General features: G+C 41.7%; 2 protein-coding genes across 6 annotated transcripts; both read right to left on the bottom strand.

Moving 5' to 3' along the window:
* Nucleotides 1-252: 252 nt before the first annotated feature.
* Nucleotides 253-12,199, bottom strand: LOC121944221 (uncharacterized). 4 transcript variants are annotated; one of them, XM_088076221.1, is made up of 8 exons: nt 12,151-12,199; nt 10,865-10,955; nt 9,951-10,016; nt 8,942-9,001; nt 8,198-8,845; nt 8,059-8,097; nt 4,575-5,783; nt 253-4,444 (listed from the first exon to the last, which is right to left on the bottom strand). In XM_088076221.1, the coding sequence occupies exons 3-8, from the start codon at nt 9,961-9,963 to the stop codon at nt 2,337-2,339; spliced, it is 4,077 nt and encodes a 1,358-aa protein (XP_087932347.1). In that variant the 5' UTR covers nt 9,964-10,016; nt 10,865-10,955; nt 12,151-12,199; the 3' UTR covers nt 253-2,336. The 4 variants fall into 4 exon arrangements, with proteins under 4 accessions (XP_087932347.1, XP_087932344.1, XP_087932346.1 ...); XM_088076218.1 differs by having other exon boundaries at nt 4,560-5,783; XM_088076220.1 differs by lacking the exon at nt 12,151-12,199 and adding an exon at nt 12,057-12,073 and having other exon boundaries at nt 4,560-5,783.
* Nucleotides 12,200-12,761: 562 nt separating this feature from the next.
* LOC121944734 (GTPase IMAP family member 8-like) lies at nt 12,762-19,520 on the bottom strand. Of its 2 annotated transcripts, none has more exons than XM_088076239.1 (5): nt 19,430-19,520; nt 19,089-19,132; nt 18,245-18,326; nt 16,207-16,266; nt 12,762-15,667 (listed from the first exon to the last, which is right to left on the bottom strand). In XM_088076239.1, exons 3-5 carry the CDS (start codon nt 18,261-18,263, stop codon nt 13,572-13,574), a joined length of 2,175 nt encoding a protein of 724 aa, XP_087932365.1. In that variant the 5' UTR covers nt 18,264-18,326; nt 19,089-19,132; nt 19,430-19,520; the 3' UTR covers nt 12,762-13,571. The 2 variants fall into 2 exon arrangements, with proteins under 2 accessions (XP_087932365.1, XP_087932366.1); XM_088076240.1 differs by having other exon boundaries at nt 19,089-19,136; nt 19,430-19,494.
* Between the last annotated feature and the right edge of the window lie 926 nt (nt 19,521-20,446).

Raw genomic sequence — 20,446 nt, forward strand, 5'->3', positions numbered from 1 at the left:
AGTCAGTGAAGAAGAACCGCTGTCTGTTTCTACTGCACTGAAAAATATATATATAGGTATATAGTCATAAATATATATATATATTTATATAGGCCTACCTGAAGAAAAAAAACATTTTGAATCGATTATTGACCTTTTTGCATCAAAAAAACATTTTTTGATGTTTTGATAAGTTTTAATTTAAGATATATTATTTGTGTGAGTGCAGTGATATTGCAAACATATTTTCCTCGCATACAAAATGATCACAGCTTCTCAGAGTATATATTTTTTAATTTCACTCTTTCATACTCACACAGTGCATCAGTAGACTCTACAAAGCGACATTTTGGGCTGTTTATTTCAGCCGTTGTGGTTCAGTCTGTTAAATGTTCAGAGTATTTCCTGATGAGGACGATTTGAACAGACACCATCACACTGAAGACAAAACTCTACATTATGTTTTCGCTCCACCGAAAAGGCATGACAGCTAAAAGTCATTCGGTCCACATTTAACATCAGCCAGCGTTTAAATGCATCAAATTACACAAAAATGAACAGAAAAGATGCCTCACATAAAAATAAAAGACACAAATGTCAGGTCAGGAATCAGACTGCAGGCATCAGGGTTTGTTACAGCGCCACCTGCTGGACTGAGACAGGAAATCAGGCAGAAAACACCTCAGATCTCAGTCATACAGTTAGATTTACTTTTTTGAGAACTTTTTAGGACTCGTGAATGTTGATTAAAAGCTGAGACGTGGTTCTCAAAATAACCTTAAAGTTGCTGAAAAACTCTCTAATATCACAACAGAGAATGTAAAAAAAGGAAAGACAGAACGTTCCCAAAACTTTGGTTAAAGTTACCTACAAGCTGTACTAATGTTTTAAGAAAGCATTTTAATCTAATGTTCAAAGAACGTTTTAAGAATGTTTATCATTTCAAATAATGTTCCTTTAAGGTTAAATGCTGACTAATATGAACGTTTTATCTGCAACATCCTGAGGATGTTTTGGTGATGCTGAGAGGTGACGGATCAGATCATGTTCTTTTATAAAACGTTCCCACAATGTTACAAAATAACAAAGAAAGTGTTTTCACATGTTGATAAGATTACAGGTCATTTTTTAGAATGACAATTTAATGTGATATGTTAACAAAAAAAAAAAGTAAAACATTTTCTGATGTTTCAAAAGTATATTTCCGTAACTTTCAGAACATTCTGGGAACCAAAATGAAACTTGCTGCTGAAAATGTTGCTAAAAAATTGTTTGCACTGTACTATTCTCAAAACGTTTTAAGAACCGTATACTATGTGTTTTTGTACAAGCAAAACCAAAACCACAATACTGTCATGGCATTGGAGATAAGAGAGACTTTACTGGCTTTCATCGATTATTTAGTTCAGTACATAACATAAAGGAACGTAAGTGAGCGTTCCTGGTGCTGAACGAACGATACATACGGAGTAAACACGAAGTAGAAACTGGCACCGTACAGGACATAAGACATGGTACAAACATGAAAGGTAATAATAGTAAAGTATAAATCTAAATACTCAAAAAAGTTAACACTTGGGAAAAAGAGCAAATACAAACACATGCACAAAACCTAGAGAGTGGATTAAGCCAGGAGGTTTCAGGTCTCCAGGCCGAGTCTCGGTCCTCATCCTGGTTTAGCAAACGTGCAGCGGATTAAGCCAGGAGGCAGTGATGAGACCAGGTAACATAATTATTAATAAACAAAAAGAAAATTCTCATCTCCTGATTTATTAAAACATTACATCTTTTTTTTTTTTTTAAAGTCGGCTGCAACAATGTGTAGTGCACCAACATACACTCACTTATGATCCAGGGACCTTGATGGGCAACTTTTGGGTCCACCAAAGCATTTTTTCTAAGTCCCGCATGTTTTATGAATTCTTTGCGATGAGCGATCAGCATATTAACGTTATTAACGTGTATACTGCGCTGAGCGCAACAAGTTTGCCCTTTTTTTTTCCCCCTAAGTGCAAAGAGCTTAACATTGTTCGATTTTCAGTAAAATGCTGCACATCAGTCTCTTTTGACCCTGCTGTCCAATCACACTGGCAGAGGGACAAATACCACAGAGACCAAACATCTTTCATACAAGTGCTGAATTTAACACAGCGGGCAATAAACAAGCACGAACATTAAGAAGAAATCCAACTTGGCACCAGGAGTGTACTCGACTAAAATATTTAAATTGGTTGTTCTTAATAGTTCAGTCGACACATTGCTGAAAAAAAAGCACACCTGGTCGATACGAACAGGCAGAGGTTGAAACGAGGCTGCTGTTGGGACACGCCCTATTTTTGGCACAAAAATACAAAATCTCATAGCAAAGTGCAGCCCCATCCCCCACCCGCCTCTGTGGTCAAAAGTTTCTCCTTCAGCTTGTTCATTTCTTCTTGGTGTTTTTTCTGCAGTTCATCCAGTTCTTCCTGCTGACTCTCTCCCTCTTTCGTCATCAGCTGTCTCAGCGCCTCCATTTCTTGTTGGTGATTCCAGAGCAGTTCGTCTATTTTCGCCCTCTCATTCATTTTATTGTTCTCTAGAAGTTTCTGTTTGAATTCATCCAGTTTTTGCTCATGTTGTTTCTGTAATTCATGCAGCAGTTTCTTCTGATGTTGTTTGTGCTGCGTCAGCAATTCCAGTTTTAGCTCACTGATTTGTTGTTCATGCCTGATGGACAGTTCACCCCTCTGCATTTCCCGATCAACTTTGTCTTTGGTTGAAAGTTTCTTCTCCAGGGTTTGCATTTCTTGATTGTGCTTTTCTTTTAATGTTTTAATGCGTTTCTTCTCCTCTCTTTTGTTTTGGGCTGAGAGATCTTTTTTAAGGTTCTCCACCTCCTTTCTTTGGGTTTCCTGCATTGCCTTTATTTTTTCTCTGTTTTCTTTCTTTTGGGTCAGAATCAGCAGCACCACGTCAGTCATTTCTTGTTTGTGTTTGTCCTGCAGTTCATCCATAGTTCGTTTCAGACTTTTTTCTTTGTGAGTTGACAGCTCCATCAGGGCGTCGTATTCCTCCTGCTTCCTCCTCATGTCTTTCTCCTGCTGTTCCTTCAGGTCCATCACTTCTTTTAAGTGTGTTTCGATCAGAGCTGCGAAATCTCTTTCCTTGTTGTCTCTGAATTCATTGAACTCTTCGGCTTTACATCTGGCCTCCTCCTCATACTTTTTCTTCATTTCCTCCAGTTTCAGATTATAGTTTTCCTCCAGCTCTTTCAGCTTCTTCTCCTGTTGTTCCCTTCTGATTTCATCTGCTTTTGTTTTGTTTTCAAACTTCTCTTTTTCCTGCTCATATTCTTCTTGGAGCTTTTTCAGTCTTGTTTGTTCCTCTTGTTGTCTCTGTTCATCTTCTTGATATCGTTTGTCCCACCATTCTTTTCTTTCCTTCTCCCGGTTCTCTCGTTCTTTCCTCATCTCCTCTCTGCTCTCTGCCAGCTTTCTGTCGATGGTTTCTTTCGACTCTGATTCGGATCTTATTTGTCGCTCCAAAGCTTCAACTTTTTGTTCCCACTCCTGCCGCTCTATGTCCTCCTGTTGTTTTCTCTTATTGTCTTCTTCTTCTCTCTTTTCCCGTTCCTTCCTTCTCTCCTCACGCTCCTTGTTGATGTTTTCCTCCTTTTCTTCAAGTAGTTTTTCTCTCAGTTTTCTCTCCTCTTGAATTTCTGCTCTCTGTTCATCCATTTTTCTTTTCATCTCTTGCATTTCTTCCTCATGTTTTCTTCCCAGTTCCTCCCTCTCTCTCTGCATCTCCTCCTCCTTCTCCTTTAGGATCCTCTCTACTTCTTTCTTTATAGCTGCTTCGGCCTCTTGCAGCATCTCATTCGTGTAGCAGCTGCCTCCATTTACCTTCACCAACGTGTCAATCTTGGTTATCAGCTCTCTGACTTGTGTGCGGTTGTGTTTATCATAGTTATTGAACACATGGTATCTTCCTCCACAGTCAGCAATCAGCTTCTTAAAGGAATCGTCACATTCATTTTCTATGTATTTTTCAATTGTCTGCTCCTCATTTTCCAGTGAATCTCCTCTTGTGAAAAGAATGATGGTGAAGTTTTCAGAATTCTTCCCAAAACCTTTTTCGATCAGTTTTAGTGTCTCCTTCTCTTCTGGTGTGAGTCTGCCGATTTGTAACACCAACAGGAAGACATGTGGTCCTGGAGCCAGAAGACTGATGCATTTCACCATCTCCTCATTAACCTCTTCATGGGACAAACTATTGTCGAACAGACCAGGAGTGTCGACCACAACAACAGGACGACCGTCCACCTCAGTCTGTTCTTTCTGACAAAGTTTGGTGACTGATTTTTGGCTTGATTTGGCTTCAAACTCCTTTCTTCCCAGAATGGTGTTTCCTGAAGAGCTTTTTCCACAGCCGGTCTTCCCGATCATCACAATCCTGAGACACTCTGAGCTCTGCTTCTCAGCATCACCTGTGAAATAAAAACACCTGGAGTTACCCCTCAATATTAAAAAAAGTTAAAACAGTATCATATAAAGACTGTAATATACAACATGGTTCAGGATACAGAAAAAGAAAACATTTACATTTTAAGTACTCACACGTGGTTTTGTTCTTCTGTCTCAGCCTCTCAAGTTCACTTTGTTGCATGCTGATAATTTGCCCTTGTTGTATGATCTTTTCTCTTTGAGCATGTGCGTATGTTTCTGTTGTGTAGCCGTGTGGTTCGTCTTCATTGGGTCTCAGTTTCATCTTTTCCACAGCATCCAGCAGCTCTGGGATCTGCTGCTGGTCCTTGATGTTGAGAACAACATATCTTCCTCCACAGCTCTCACAGAGCTCCTGGATGTCTCTGCTTTTCTTTACAAAGTTAACAACATCAGGAGCTGCAGGATCTGACTCCACAGTGAACAGAATCAAGGTGAAGTCATTGACTCGAGAGCTGAACGTGTCCTGGATGGTCTTTAACTCTCCCTTGTCTTCATCGGTGAGGGGACCCACAGGTAGGACCAGGATGAAGGTGTGGATGCCCTCAGGATCACAGAGGGACACACACCTGAATGATTCCTCCATCACTGCCTCCTGAGGTTTTCCATACAAGGCAGGCAGCTCCACCAGGGACACTGGACGTCCACACACCTCTCCCTGATGTTTAACACTCTCTGGATGAAGCTCTGTCTGACCTAAAATGGCCTTGGCTGCTGAAGTCTTCCCTGCTCCTGTCCTCCCACACAGAACCAGGTTTAAAGCTGGTCTCATGGGCTCAGACTTTGGTCTGATGGTCTCTTCAGTGAAGGAGAGGAAGGTTTCATTAGCGTCACGTACGATGTTCTCCATCTTCTGCATTAGTGATGGACGGTTGTTTTGAGCCATGCTGTAGTGTCGTCCTCCACAGTCTTCAATGAGCTGACTGACAGACTGACGCGTTTCACCGCCCTCATGTGTCGTAATGACCATCGAGTGTTTGAAAGCATCTTGACCAAACAGACTCAGGATGAACTTCAGCGTTTTTCTGTTATTCTCTGTGAATTCAGAAGGCTTCACCATCAGCAGCAGGACATTTGGTCCAGGGAGGCAAAGAGTCATGCAGCTCCTCATCTCTTCTATGACTGCGTCCACAGAAAGACTGGGGATGTCTGGAGTTTTCACAACTTTCAAAGGCTTTCCGCTCCACTCTCCACAGGCGACCTCACATTGCTTTTTGATATTTATTTTATGATATAGCACCTGTTTGCTCCCCGTGATCAAGTTGCACAGTGTCTTCTTTTTGTCCTCACTTTTTCCAAATAACACAATCCTGAATTCACATGCTGTGAAATAACAGATATATCTTAAGTTAGAGAAGATTCCACTGACAAAATCCTCATTACTCATAAATCATCACACTTGCAATTAGTCATTAACTTAACAAAGAGGGATGCAGACACTAATGACTAGTCACTTCGTACTGCATCAAACTATGTGCCCTCCACTTTGAAATATATCAACCACAATTCTCCATGACACAGATACTAAAAAATGCTAACCAAATCTCTTGTCTGATACTACAGATATTAGCATATAGCTCATATAATATCTCAGTGTGATATGACCCCTCAGCAGGACAATGACCCATGCCACACTACAAAAACTCTTCAGGAATGGCTTGAGAAATTTGACAAAAAGCACAAGAAATCAGCCTGCCCTCCGTATTCCCGAAATGCAAATCTGATCATGTGCTGTGTGGTACCCCACCTCACAACTGACAGGTCTCAAAGGATCAACTGCCAGAGTCCTGGTACCAGATGCTACAGGACGCCCCTGTGCACATGCTGCCACAGCCGAGTCCAATCCAAGGAGAATGTCTTTCTCCCAAAACCCTAACACAACAATTACACCTTTTTAAAGTCTTCATTACTGCACAAAGCCTGATCTACAGACCACAAATTCTGAAACTCACATTTTTGCAACAGTAGCTGCAGTAAATATGGTGCAAAGCACATTTACATACCTGCATCAGAAAATCTGAAGTCATGGTCAGAATTGGCACATCAGCAAATCAGCTTTCACTCGAAAACACATTTTTTCCTCGAATATTTTTGGAGTATTAACACAAGTCAAAACCTACAACTGGTTGAATGTACTGCTGCAAGTCTCAAATGCTGATCTTTGGTTTACAAATGACAAGTTCCACGTGCTCTCACTTTTGCACCACATATCTCAGTAAAAGTGGACCAGAAATGGTTTGTACCTGTAGAGCCAGGGGGCGGGGACTGTTTAGAGGACACAGAACCATTTTGGCCAATAAATTTCAGGGCTGTGCCCAATGTGGGCAGAGTAAAACGTTAAGCCTAGCCCTGCGTTAGCATTTGTGACTACTTTAGTTTCTAGCTAGCTGCTACTCCAGGGTCCTCCAAGTCCTGGTCCATGAGGATACTTTTGCTGTGAGTAGATCAGACTGCAGCTCTGGAGAGGCTGCGACGGACCTGCTGGAGTAAGTCGAATTCAGCCAGCAATAAGATGCAATCACAACACCGGGTGTCACAGCAGGCTGATGGCCAGCAGCGCTGAATTTGAGATGCTACAGTCGCCACACGTGACGGTCCATCTCAAGGTCTGCTGTCCTCCCAGCTAAGATATCATCGGCGGGAAGGAGGGGAGGTACCAATAGTAGTGGTACAGTCCTTCTCCATGAAATTTGAGCTTAAGTAACTTGGAAAATGGCAATGTGAAGCAATGAGTTTTACAGATTCACGTGTCAACATAAATCCCACAGCTTTTCATCTGAAATGAAAAACTAAAGCTCATATCTCAACATCCAGAAGTATGCGGACACAGAAAAGCCGACTGAAGACTACGGGGACAAACTCTTCCAACCTCCCGCCCTCTCTCTGCTCCTCTAGTAAAGCACGGCCTGGGTCAGACAGGCTTGCCGAAGGTGTGAGGATCTTTGAGCAGTGACTGCCTCTTGGCTCTTCAGGTACAAATCATTTTTGCTCCACCAATGACAGATGTGGTGCAAAGGCGAGAGCACGTTAATTCATATACTGATTTGCGTATGTGCCAGTTTTGACCATGACTTTACACTTTTGATGCAGGTGTGTGAATGTGTTTTGCAGCGTATGAGCGGGGACCTACTGCAACAAGAATTTCAACATAATTTGTGATTTGTAGAACAGGATTTGCGCAGCTGCAATGAAGACTTTGAGAAGGTGTAACTCTTGTGTTTGGAATGTCGGAGAAAAAAGATCGAAGTAAACAACTCCAAAAGCACTTTTCCTGTGTGACTTCAGATTTACCGACACACACGAGTGACTATCCCCGTCACAGGGGACCTGCTTGGTCAGATTTGGTTCTAGTGAATGTAGAGGCCAGAAGCTGATGCCACAAGGGGGCGTTGCGTAGTCTGCAATGGTGTTTGGCTGGGTGATGCTTGTCAAAGTGCAGCATATGAATGTCAGAACTAAAAGTTTCTCAGAACATTGCATTGTAACAAAATGATCCATGATATTCACTTTACCAGACAGTGGATTTAATGTTTTGGGTGATAGCTTTGCTGTAGATTGCCAATGCATGGATTCAGATAATAACATGTAATTTACTTACGCTGGTGGGACAGGGTATATTCACTGGGAGCCTTTGTCTCTGTAAAAGATAATGCCAGATATGACAGTGTGATTACACAGAAATTAGTACATTATAAAATATAAAGTTCTCATGAACTAAATCACTGTCCTGCACTTACCAAAAGCTTTTGGTGGATCCAAGTCAACACTGAGTTCTCCTGTTTGTTTCAGACTGGTGTCCTGATCAGAAACCAAAGGTGGTGCTGCATCTTCAAACACATCACAGCTCACATGCTCTCCATTGTTCTCTTCTACAATTTGACCCAAACGTGTTAACAGCTCTGAACGTTCGAGGTTCTTCTGCTTCAGGTGTCTGGATCTACATTTCTTGATCAGGTCTTTTAAGGGCTGCTCTGGTTCATCTTTGTCTGTGAAACCTGAACTCTCCTCTCTGGGTGGTGATATCAGGATCAATGAATGATCAAATGATTGATCACTGAAGAGTTTCAGGACTCTGCAGAGTCTCAGTTTTTGTTCCTCAGTGAAGTTTTCAGGCTGCAGAACCAGCAGGAACACATGAGGTCCAGGATCAGAGAGTCTCACACAGTTTTTCAAATGTTCTGTCAGTTTGTCTTCAGAGATGTCAGGATGCAGCAGATCTGGGGTGCTGATCAAAACTATCTTTTTGTCTTTCAACTGTCCTCTAATTCTCAGACAGCAGTCTGGTTCTTCCTCAGTGCTGAACACAATCGCTCCTAGTATGAAGTTCCCCACTGAGCTGCTCTCAGACCAGCTGTTTCCCAGCAAAATGACCCTCAGCTCAGACACTAAAAACAAAAACACTAAATTAGAGAATCCTTCTTGGTGTAATCTAGATAGTACTATATCTAAACATTATTTTGACTCAATTAAGGTCAACTCACTGTCTGGTGGCACCATTTCAAAGCTGCTCCTCCGCTCCAGTGGTTTCTTAGCATCTGTCACTGTAAAGATGCAGGAAAATACTTATTTAATTTCAGTGCAGGCATGTGTGTTCTGGCCTGTTAACAGTCGCCTAATCTGGACCTGACCTGCATCACGCTTGTACGCCAAAAGCACTGACACTGCTGCTCTCTGATGAGTTCGGAGCGAGGGTCTCACCGTGCCTTCACACTGGATGTGGTGCGAGTGCTTCGCGTGGCATGTTAACATTCAGAGTCGATGCACAGATGCGGACAGATGCGAGTTTGGGCCGGGCGGCGTCATGGATGCAAAGGACGTGACACACTTACTTTGCCACTTCACGAAAGTTGAAATTCTTCAACTTGAGAGTGAATTTGGCGTGGGGCTGTGTTGCGATGTTCTGTCAGTTGATATTCTCCCAAAATTACAGAGCTTCACTCAGCACAAATAAGGACCTGAAGAGCTCAGAGATCTGTGAGCAGTTACACTGTAAGCTCTGGGAAAACACCCGCGTCTGCACAAACTACTTTTGCTGAGTTGCTACTGAGCGAAATACTCTGAGTAACTGAAGTTGGTCTTTCATTGTGGAAAGTTATAAATGGAGCCGTGTATTGTGCTGTGCAGAGTGTTTTTGTCTTGGTTCGCTCTGCTTTAGAGCTTAGAGTTTACATCCAGCATCTGTTGGATTTCACTGCGTATCACGTTAGCCGTTAGCTGCCTCTCCCTGCTAACAGGCACAATCACTGCTGCCGAGGGCGAATTTTTGCGAGTTTCAAAATGCTCCAAAGATAAACAAGCGACCAAAGACAAGCAACACGAAGGTCATTGCTCATGTCTGTCTACTCATGAAATCTCTGCCCCCAAAAATGTGATGATGTGGCAATGGACTAACGAAAGACTCACGTTTCAGCCTTTTGTGCATCAGGTCAATATTTACTATCAATCTTAAATTATTAATCTCCTAACTGAAGTAAATGTGGCTGAACTCACCTGTTGCTGCCATAATGTCACATCAGGGACCAGTTCACCTGGAAACCAGCCGCTGGGTTTGAGCACCTAAAGAGAGGAGGAGCATTAACGGTTAAATATTCTGGTTCTGATTAAAATGAACAATAACAAAAACTCATAATAATAACAGTAACAACATTAATAACTTACACATAAATGTTTTGAAATCTCATTAACTGTTCAAAAACGTGTGTAAACATGTGTGTGTGCTGTAAGACCAGTTAAATAAAGCTCTCGACAGAGATAAGATATGCATGAGACCTGTGATGGGGACAAAAGACAAAGCAGCCTGATGAGGACGACCTCTAACAGGAGTCTTGTTGGGGTACAGGTATGCTTAAATCATTAATCTCATGAATCTTATTTAATCTTTAAAACGATGTGAAGCTGTGGCTGTGCTTTAAAACAACTATGGTGTTGCAACTGTATTACGAAGAATGTGTTTGAAAGACCCGAGGAAAGAGGAGTTCAGGTGTGAAGTGGTGCAGCAGAACTATCAGACGTTAACAGCTGAAGTGAGAAATGTTTTGCAGTTTTATGTGGTAAAAAGAAGAGGACAGGTTGTGCATAGTTGCAGTGTGAAATGTTTTGCAGTCTTCGGTGGAGAGCCAGATGAGCACGGGGCAGATGCAAGAGTGGAGAAGAGGAGAAGTGAGACAAACAATGAGGAAGGACAGCGCCCTGCGTGCACAATGACTCATGTAACGCTTAAAAGTACTGGGTCAGGGAGAGACAGGTAGTCAGACTTTGTGAACTGACACGCTTTTGTTGCTGGTCAGGGAAAGGAAGAGTTAACCCAGAGCTCTGTAACTTTATTCCTTCACTGCTCAATAAAATACTGAAACAGGAAATCTCCTCCTATTGCTTCATTAAAGAACTCGCAGGACAGCACTCACACATAGAAAAAGTTGAGAGTAAGATGAGTTGCTAGTCCACAGTCTTCAGGGATGGGAGTCTCTCACATGTTGCAGCACGTTCAGGCCATGCCTATCGGGGGAAAAAAGCCAAAAAACAAAATGGTTGATCTCCTCCCTACATAATATCTGATATGGCGTCTCAACAGTTCACCTGCACCTGACCTGATCTGTCCTGGTCTGACCTGATCTGACCTGATCTGACCTGGTCTGACCTGCCTCTCAGGTGCAGCACAGCTAAAGTAACGTTGGCTCGCCCTTTTTTTACAGGACACGCATAGTATCATGTGCAGGTTTTGCAGGCAGCATTATCAGGACCGCAGATTTAGGACCCTTGATTTTCGCAATAGTGCCTGGATGAAAGCAAAAATACAGGCTACTTTAAAGGTTTATACCACCAAAATATTGTTTAACAAGTATCTCCAAAATATTACTTCATAAGGATACACTCTGAACTGAGCAGAGCGTAACAGCACTAAATATGAATGATGTTTTATTTGTCTAAATTTAAACAAATTTAACTTAATTCATGCTAAGTACTTACGGTCTGTTCACAGTCCATCCATAACTTGTAATCCTACAGCCTAACGAGGGTCCTGGACCTGCTGCGGTCCTGGACCTGCCGCGGTCCTGGACCTCCTGCGGTCCTGGACCTCCTGCGGTCCTGGACCCTTCTCCGTTTGTCAGCAGACAGTGAAAATGGCGTTTTGATGATTACATTGACTCTAAACCGCTTTTGTTTTACTGCAGTTTAAAGTCTGTCACAGAGAGGAAACACAAAGACAGCTGTTTTATTTCAACTTCCTCGCTTCCCTTTCAAAACAAAAGCCCTCTCACAGCGTCTCTGTGGACAGAATCCCATCAGTTGCCGACCTGAGGCATTTTATTTTGAAGCATTTACAGGAACATGAGCAGCTGCACGACCTCGTTAGTGACTTCGTTAGTGACTTCGTGGTTAAATGATTGAAAATACAGAAGTAATGTCTGCGGGCAGTGCCGCAGCAGCGACGCGGCAACATCGCCGCACGAGTGAAGACGACAACCACGAAACACCGCTGACACGTGCTGCGTGAAACGCGCCTGAAACGCGAGGCTCGGCGACTCAGCTGGTCACAGCTGACATTCACACAAACGTTACAGCAGATCAGAGGTCATCCAGCAAACCTTCACTCACCTGTTCTCAACTCTGCGGAAGCATCCAAAACAATATCGATTTACTATAATTACTTGGTATTTTCCTTTATTCGGTTTTAGTCGAGTTAACTCACCGGGTGCAGATGCTGCTCCGCCACGGTCATCGGTGAAAGTGAAAGTAAAGACTTCTGGCAGGAGGGAGGGGAAAAGAAGGGCGTCGAGAAAAGTTTCACAAACGCAAAAAAATATATAAATAAATAGAAATGTATATTTATTTGTAAAAATTATGACGTTATATGAACATGTAGCTATGAGTAACAATTCAATTAATTGATATTAGATGCATGATGCTTATTGTTGCATACTTGAAATATAGATGGTGAGGTTTATGACTTGTAGTCTTTGAATCAACACAATGCTCAACATGATAAGGATATTTCATCCGAATTAGTCTGACTGATCTAATTCATAATATTACTAATACAAATGACTCAAAACTCTTCTTTGGTAAGATGTTGTGCTATATTAGACATCAGGCAATTTAAAATTGATTTTAAATCACTTTAGCTTTTAAATCTTTTTCACGTTTCAAAATGATTAAAAGAAAAACAACAATAGCAATATATTAAGAGTCAAATGAATAGTGCAGATATTCAATTCAATAGATAATATTAGAGCACCACCTGCTGGACAAAACAGTGAAAACACAACAGATTAGTAGATCTCTCTGACATGAAACCATCCATCAACTGTTCAAAGATTTTAAAGTTTATTTGCACAAAATAAAACAACAGAAGTACAACAAAACAAGATTACAGGAGATTTAGAAACCTTTATAAAGAATCTCACCTGAATAAGGACAATATTCAAATACAACAGTCATGTAATCAATAAAAGAAAGCAAAAAGACAAACACAAAGTGTAATGTAAATTAAAATAAAGTTTAAAAAATACAATAATGCAATATTAGTGTGTTGGTGCAGTGGTTTCCAAATGGTCCAGATTCATCCTCAGTCATTAGTTTGAGCTCCACACATGAGAACAATGACCAAATATTCAATTTATTTCAAAAACTTTAAACATGTGGCCTGAAATAAAACTTATTGCAAGAATAACCTGCAATTACTTAAAACGTGTCAAATAAATGTCACTGCAAAAAAAAGTGCTTATTCTTTCTTCAAGATCTGTAACAAAAATACTGTGAAGGCGCAGCATGTTAATACGCCAAATAATACCAAGATCAGGGAAACTAAATAGTTGCTGTACTTAAAAAACACTCAATCTACAGCAGGAAATGGCCCATCAAAATAAAAGCTTTGTGCCGGATATTGAATTTACTTCAAAATTAAATCTTTTTACAAATTTTACATGTTCGCTTGCAGTCCATTCAGAATGGACTCACAACCCACTTGGGACCACCACCCAACATTTGGGAACCACTGTGTTAATGCATGTATGTATCAAAGTGAGCATGAGTGAGTGTGTGTGTGTGTGTGTGTGTGTGTGTGTGTGTGTTTGTGAAATTAACAAGGTTGCACTTAGTGGACTTACATACTCAGTGGACGGGGCATTTGTTTTTCTTTTCAGCCTGTTTTCGCTTCATGTACTCCAGTTCTTTTCTCAGCTTTTGCATTTCGTCCTGCATTTTAAGCTGACTTTGTTCCTCCTGATGTTTAGCTCTCTGTTCCATTTCGGATATTTGGGTCTCCAGTTTTATTTGCATCTGTTGCATTTCTTCATCTTTTCTTTTGTTAATGCTTTGTGTCTGCATCTGGTCCCTTTTCATAACTTGCTCCACTTCCTTTTGAATGATTTCCTTTGCCCACTGGAACATCTCTGTGGTGTAGCAGCCGCCGTTAGCCCTCACCATGGCATCGATCTTGGTCAGCAGCTCTCTCACTTGTGTGTGGTTTGTGTCATCTTTGTTTCTGAAGACCTGGTATCTTCCTCCACAGTCACTGACGAGTTCTTTAACAAATACATCACAATTTTCAATATAACCCTCAATCGACTGACCTTCCAGTTCTTCTCCTCTGGTGAAAACAATGATGATGAAATCTTCAGACTTTTTGCCAAAAACCTTTTTGATCAGCTCCACAGAGTCCTTTTCCTCGTGTGTAATGTGGCCAATCTGCAGCACCAGTAAGAACACATGAGGTCCAGGATACAACATGCTGATGCATTTCACAAGTTCCTGTTGGACTTCATCATCAGACAGAGTCGTGTCAAACAAGCCGGGAGTGTTGATCACAACAACAGGCCGCCCGTCAATCTCTCCTCTCGCTTCCTCACAAGTCTTGTTTGCTGGCTTTGGGGTGATTCTTGGTGTGAAGTGCTTTTTGCCCAAAATGGTGTTTGCTGTTGCACTCTTACCACTGCCGGTCTTTCCAATCAGCACCATCCGGACACACTCTGTGCTCTGACTTTCATCAGTACCTGCCATTGCACTCCTCTGTTTCACATCCTTTAATTCAGTGTTAAGTTTGGAAACTGTTTCTATCAGAGCTTTGGTGAACATGTCCTTTGTGAAGCCTCCAGATCCTCCAACTCTCATCTTTTCCACAGCATCCAGCAGCTCTGGGATCTGCTGCTGGTCCCTGATGTTGAGAACAACATATCTTCCTCCACAGCTCTGGCAGAGCTCCTGGATGCCATTATTTTTGCGAATGAACTCAACAACATCAGGAGCTGCAGGATCTGACTCCACCGTGAACAGAATCAAGGTGAAGTCATTGACTCGAGAGCTGAACGTGTCCTGGATGGTCTCTAACTCTCCCTTGTCTTCATCGGTGAGGGGACCCACAGGTAGGACCAGGATGAAGGCGTGGACGCCCTCAGGATCACAGAGGGACACACACCTGAATGATTCCTCCATCACTGCCTCCTGAGGTTTTCCATACAAGGCAGGCAGCTCCACCAGGGACACTGGACGTCCACACACCTCTCCCTGATGTTTAACACTCTCTGGATGAAGCTCTGTCTGACCTAAAATGGCCTTGGCTGCTGAAGTCTTCCCTGCTCCTGTCCTCCCACACAGAACCAGGTTTAAAGCTGGTCTCATGGGCTCAGACTCTGGTTTCATTATCAAACCTGCATCCTCAGACAGATCACAGCTCACATGCTCTCCAGAGTTCTCCTTTGCAGTTTGACCCAAACGTGTTAACAGCTCTGAACGTTCGAGGTTCTTCTGCTTCAGGTGTCTGTATCTACATTTCTTGATCAGGTCTTTTAAGGGCTGCTCTGGTTCATCTTTGTCTGTGAAACCTGAACTCTCCTCTCTGGGTGGTGATATCAGGATCAATGAATGATCTAATGATTGATCACTGAAGAGTTTCAGGACTCTGCAGAGTCTCAGTTTTTGTTCCTCAGTGAAGTCTTCAGGTTGCAGAACCAGCAGGAACACATGAGGTCCAGGATCAGAGAGTCTCATACAGTCTTCTACATGTCCTCTTAATTTGTCCTCAGAGATGTTGGGATGCAGCAGATCTGGAGTGTTGATCAGAACGATGTCTTTCTCCTCCAGCTGTCCTCTGACTCTCAGAGAGTCTGGTTCTTCCTCAGGGTTGAACTTAGTCTCTCCCAGTATGAAGTTCCCGATCGAACACCTCTGAGACCAGCTGTTCCCCAGCAGGACGACCCTCAGCTCAGACACTGAGAAGAAAAACACTGAATTAGAAAAAATACTCAGTGTTGACTTTGTCCAAAATACAATGAGTGGCATTGTGGACAGAGCGGGCGCCCCGTCTGTAGAGGCTGTGTCCTCGCCACAACGGCCCTGGGTTCGATTCTGGCTTCAGCCTCTTGCTGCATGTCAATCCCTCTCTCTCTCTCCCCATTTCTCACTTGTGCTGTCCTACCGATTACAGGCAAAACTGCCCCAAAATATCTTTACAAAATAATAATAATAATAATAATAATAATAATAATAATAATAATAATAATGATAATAATGATAATAATAATAATAATAATAATAATAATAACAACAATAATAACATTGAGGAATCACGGCTTTTTTAATGGTGGACTTACATGAATGTGTCAGCTGTCTTCTTGGAACTTGTAAATTAAGCAGCCAGTTTGCAAGTATTCAAATAAAATAAAACGTAAGATAGTATCCACCACCTACAAACTGTCATTAGAAGTGAATATGCAGAAGAATATTTCTGACTCAGCTCAGGTTAACTCACTGGTTGGTGGCAGCCATCGATAGCTGTTGCTCCGCTTCAGTTTTTGCAGAACATTTGTTCCTGTAAGAATAACGAATACTGATTATTTCACATGGATCTGTTATCAAAAGAGACAATGTTTCTAGAAGGATCTGGACTGTCATGACCGATAGGAATTGTAATAAAGTTTGAATAATCAACTAATGCCCTGTTTATGAAATTACAAACACTAACTAACAACTTGATTAATTATAGTTTTTTACAAGCCATATACAAACACATCGGTTCTCCCCCGGTCCGCTGGGCACTGTACCTGACCTCCACACAACAGTGAAAAGGCATGTCAGCCAAGACAGGCCAACAATATCCAGTCTTCAGCACCCCAGGGCAAATCTCATCCACACCTGGTGCCTTGCCACCAAGGAGCTTTTTGACCACCTCAGTGACCTCTGCCAGGGATATGAGTTTCCCTGAGTCTGCAGACTCTGCCTCCTTCATGGAGGACATAACTGCCTGGCTCACAAGGTCTTTGAATTTTTCTTTCCACCGCTCAACCTTATCTCGAGCACTCATTAGCCCTGCTTCCCTTTCTGAGGTGTCTAACTGTGCTTTCACACCAAATGCGAGAAAAAATGTCACGTTGCATTATTAGCTTGTATACAGTCGCTTGTTTCTTTTGTTTGTTTGTTTTTTAATAATTTTGAAACTCACAAAAACTTCGCCCTCAAAAGCTGTAAGTGTGCTTACGTTAGCTCAGAGAGGCAGCTAATGGCTAACGGTTTGCAGTGACATACAACAGAAAGCTGGATCTAAGCAGACAGGCTCTGTCAGGCTTCGTGCCCTGAAGCAGAGTGAACCAAGACCATTATTTATCAGACTGTCACAGCGGCACTTAGCGTGTCCTCTGTTCTTAACTTGCCTCAATAAAAGACCAGCTTAAATTATTTAGAGCATTTTGCTACAAAGCAACTCAACAAAAATAGCTTACAGAGGACACGGGTGTATTTAGTAGTGAAACTCCGTGTCTCAGTAATATCAGGAGAATCTCAACGGACAGACTATCGCAATACAGCCTCACGCTAAATTCGCGCTCAAGCTGAAAAATCAAACTTGCACAAAGACGCGAAATACACGTATTTGCTTCCAACGCGCTGCCCAGCGAGAATTCATGTCCGTCCGCATCTTTGTCTTGACTTTGAATGTTAACATGGCATGCAAAGCGTTCACGCCGCGCCTGGCGTGAACGCAGAGTAATAGTTTGTCAGAACTTTCTTGAGGCCGACTGAAAGTCCTTCTCTATAGCCTCCCCGAACTCCTCCCACACATGGGTTTTTGCTTTGGTCACTATCGCAGCTGCAGCCCTTCCAGCCAACCGGTACCTGTCTGCTGCTTCAAGAGACCCGTGGGCCAATCAAGCCCGAAAGGTCTCCATCTTTAGCCTGACAGCCTCCTTCACCGCTGGTGTTGGTCAGTGGGTCCTTTGGTTGCCGCAACAACAAGCACTGATGACCGTCTGACCACAACTTTTAGCAGCTGCCCTCACAGTGGAGGATTTGGACATGGCCCATTTTGATTCTGTGTCCCAAAACTCCACAGAGTGCACAAAAAGTCTTCCAGAGGTGTGAGCTGAAGACGTTGTGGACTTCACTGTATATGACGACCACACTGAATTTTATGGAAAACCAAGAGGTTTGCTTCCTGTCAATTAAATTAGATAGAAGAATCCCTGTCTTTCTTTCTAATATATCTTGATTACTTGTCATCTTTTCGTATGTGACAGTGTGGCAGTGTTGTATTCATTGTTTCTTGATAATATATTGTGGTCATTTAAAAAAAATCATCAATCGAATGGGACTGTGTTGGCTCTGCACTATTAGACCGATAAAGGACGCAGACTACAATGTAAGAAAAGACAAAAATGGGCAAAATTACAATGTATAGGTTGACATGGCTGACAGGACTGCGTTTCACTTGTGTTACACCTTGTATGATTTTATGTGAAAAAAGGATTTTTTGATTGTTTGATTGATAACAGAGGAAAAAGTGTGACTGAACTCACCTGCTGCTGCATTCTCCATGATGTTACTCTACCAGAAACTTCAGAGTTATTTAACTGGAAACCAACTGCTGGGTTTGAGAACCTAGAGAGAGGATGGCATTAAGTTTCAGATGACAAATCCGTGGTCCTATCCGCTTTAATTATGATTGCTAGTTTGGATTTAATTAATTTAAAAAGGAGAGTGTGCTGAATAGTGTCTGGGCATCAGCCAATAACGCGTAGAGAGGCCGACATCACGGACTACAGTGGGCTTTGTGATGGGAGGATATATTCATAATAATGTCGTGTAAATCTAAATAAATAACATAAAAAGTAACTTCTGGGTGGCACATAGCTGTACAAAGATAATACAAAGCAAATTAGCCTTGATCATCTGGCCAAGTCATAGCATCTTAAAACAATACCAGCTATACGCAGAGAGCACAAAGCCACAGGTCTGTGTGGCTTCACGAGAGGAAACGTATATTTATTACATGCTCTGTGATTGTTTAACGCCTCGTCGTGCTGCTGTTGTTTGTTGCATAGTGTAAACACATGGTGCTCACTGAAAAAATAAATCAAATTAAATTTTGCATACACACCTCAAGAAAAAAAGGGGCGGTGGACATGGTGTCTTCAGTGGTGATAGAGGTATGAAGTTAATTTTTTATCCATGGCGGTTTTATAGCGGTTGTTACATTTATCATCAGATGATTTTACATCCTTATTCACCATTGGTCTGACCTTTACACTCTGGTCATCAAATTTATGTCAGTCATAAAGCTGGAGGGGCACTCTGCCAAGGTGAAATAATATGACGTTCATTGCCTTTGTTAGTACTGTTAGCGTTATGCTTAGCACTTACCCGGCCAACAGGGGCAGGAGCTGTAAAGGTGTAACTCCAGCCGACTTCCTTGGCAAAGGTGATACATTAAAAAAACAAAAATCAATATCTCTCTTGGTATTACCAAACATTAGACACTGTTATATGGCGTAGGGCTTCAATGTTAAAATTCTGTAAAATTGTATACCAGTTTATGAAAACTCTTAATTCATGTGGTTACTTTGGTAACTACAAACAGCAGTTCTGCTCCACAAAATCACCAGTCCTGAATATTCAGCATACACCTGAGGTTTACCAACAATAACTTTTTACTCATAAATATAAATTTAGTTCAAATTTACATTACAGTTGTGTCCACTCACCAGGAGAGATCCTTTTCGCTGCGAAGTACATCGGTGAAATTACAAACTCCAAACCAAAGCCAAACTCACCTGGAGCGACCTTTACTCTCAGATACGGGCGGGATACTGCACACATGACAGCTAATGTTTAACAGTCACTTAATACACGGCTGATCTCGATCTCAGAGAAGAACTACAAAAACAATAGCTTAACATTAGGTCCCATTTAAAGGTTAGATTCGTAACAAATATTCAGTTACTGGCGATGTTGAAGGAGCCATGGATTACTTTAGAAAAGAGATCATTTTTTAACATTGATATTGATTTGGGGTGGTTTTTATTTTGGCATTATTACATGTTTTTGGGATATTATAATTTATTAGTTTCATGGTTCCAGTTACTGGTAGAGTTGGGTCACGTGATTATAGGCGGTGACATTAATTATCCATCTATGGATATTTGGTTTTCACCTGTGTTGGGTTAGTAGGGGAGAGGGTGAAGTGGGTCGCTCTATTTTTAGTTATTGCACTTTTCTAAGTTTTTTTAAATATATTTTTTGGATTTCAAGGAATTTTTTGTTGGCGTGTCAGACGGTAGACCAGGTCCAGCCTCTCCGCGACTTTTAGTTTGTTTCCTTTAGTCGCTACATCCTGAAACCCTATAACATGTATGGGACTTCAGTTTGGAAAAGTGGCCCCTGAGCAAAGTTGAGTATCTCTAACATAGAGATTAGTTGCTACTATACAGATACTGTCTGCCGAGTTAAACTATTACAGTCAGACTGTTAACTAACAGAGCTAACGCTAGCATGATGTGAAGAGATTCATATTTGTATAATATCAGCATCAGAATTAGGCTTAGAGGTGACTGGGCTACCTCAAGTTTTCACATACATGATATCGACATAATATCGAATAACAATAAACACAGTAAAAGAAAATTTACAATAATAAAAAACAAGTACTGAAACAGTTAAAAAACATAAATAGAAAAATAACAATTAAAAACTGAAAAACTGGCATCTTCCTCGTATGTCCT

Source organism: Plectropomus leopardus, chromosome 4 (assembly GCF_026936395.1).
Source record: "Plectropomus leopardus strain MGB_pleo_1.0 chromosome 4, ASM2693639v1, whole genome shotgun sequence".
Classification (NCBI taxonomy): domain Eukaryota; kingdom Metazoa; phylum Chordata; class Actinopteri; order Perciformes; family Serranidae; genus Plectropomus; species Plectropomus leopardus.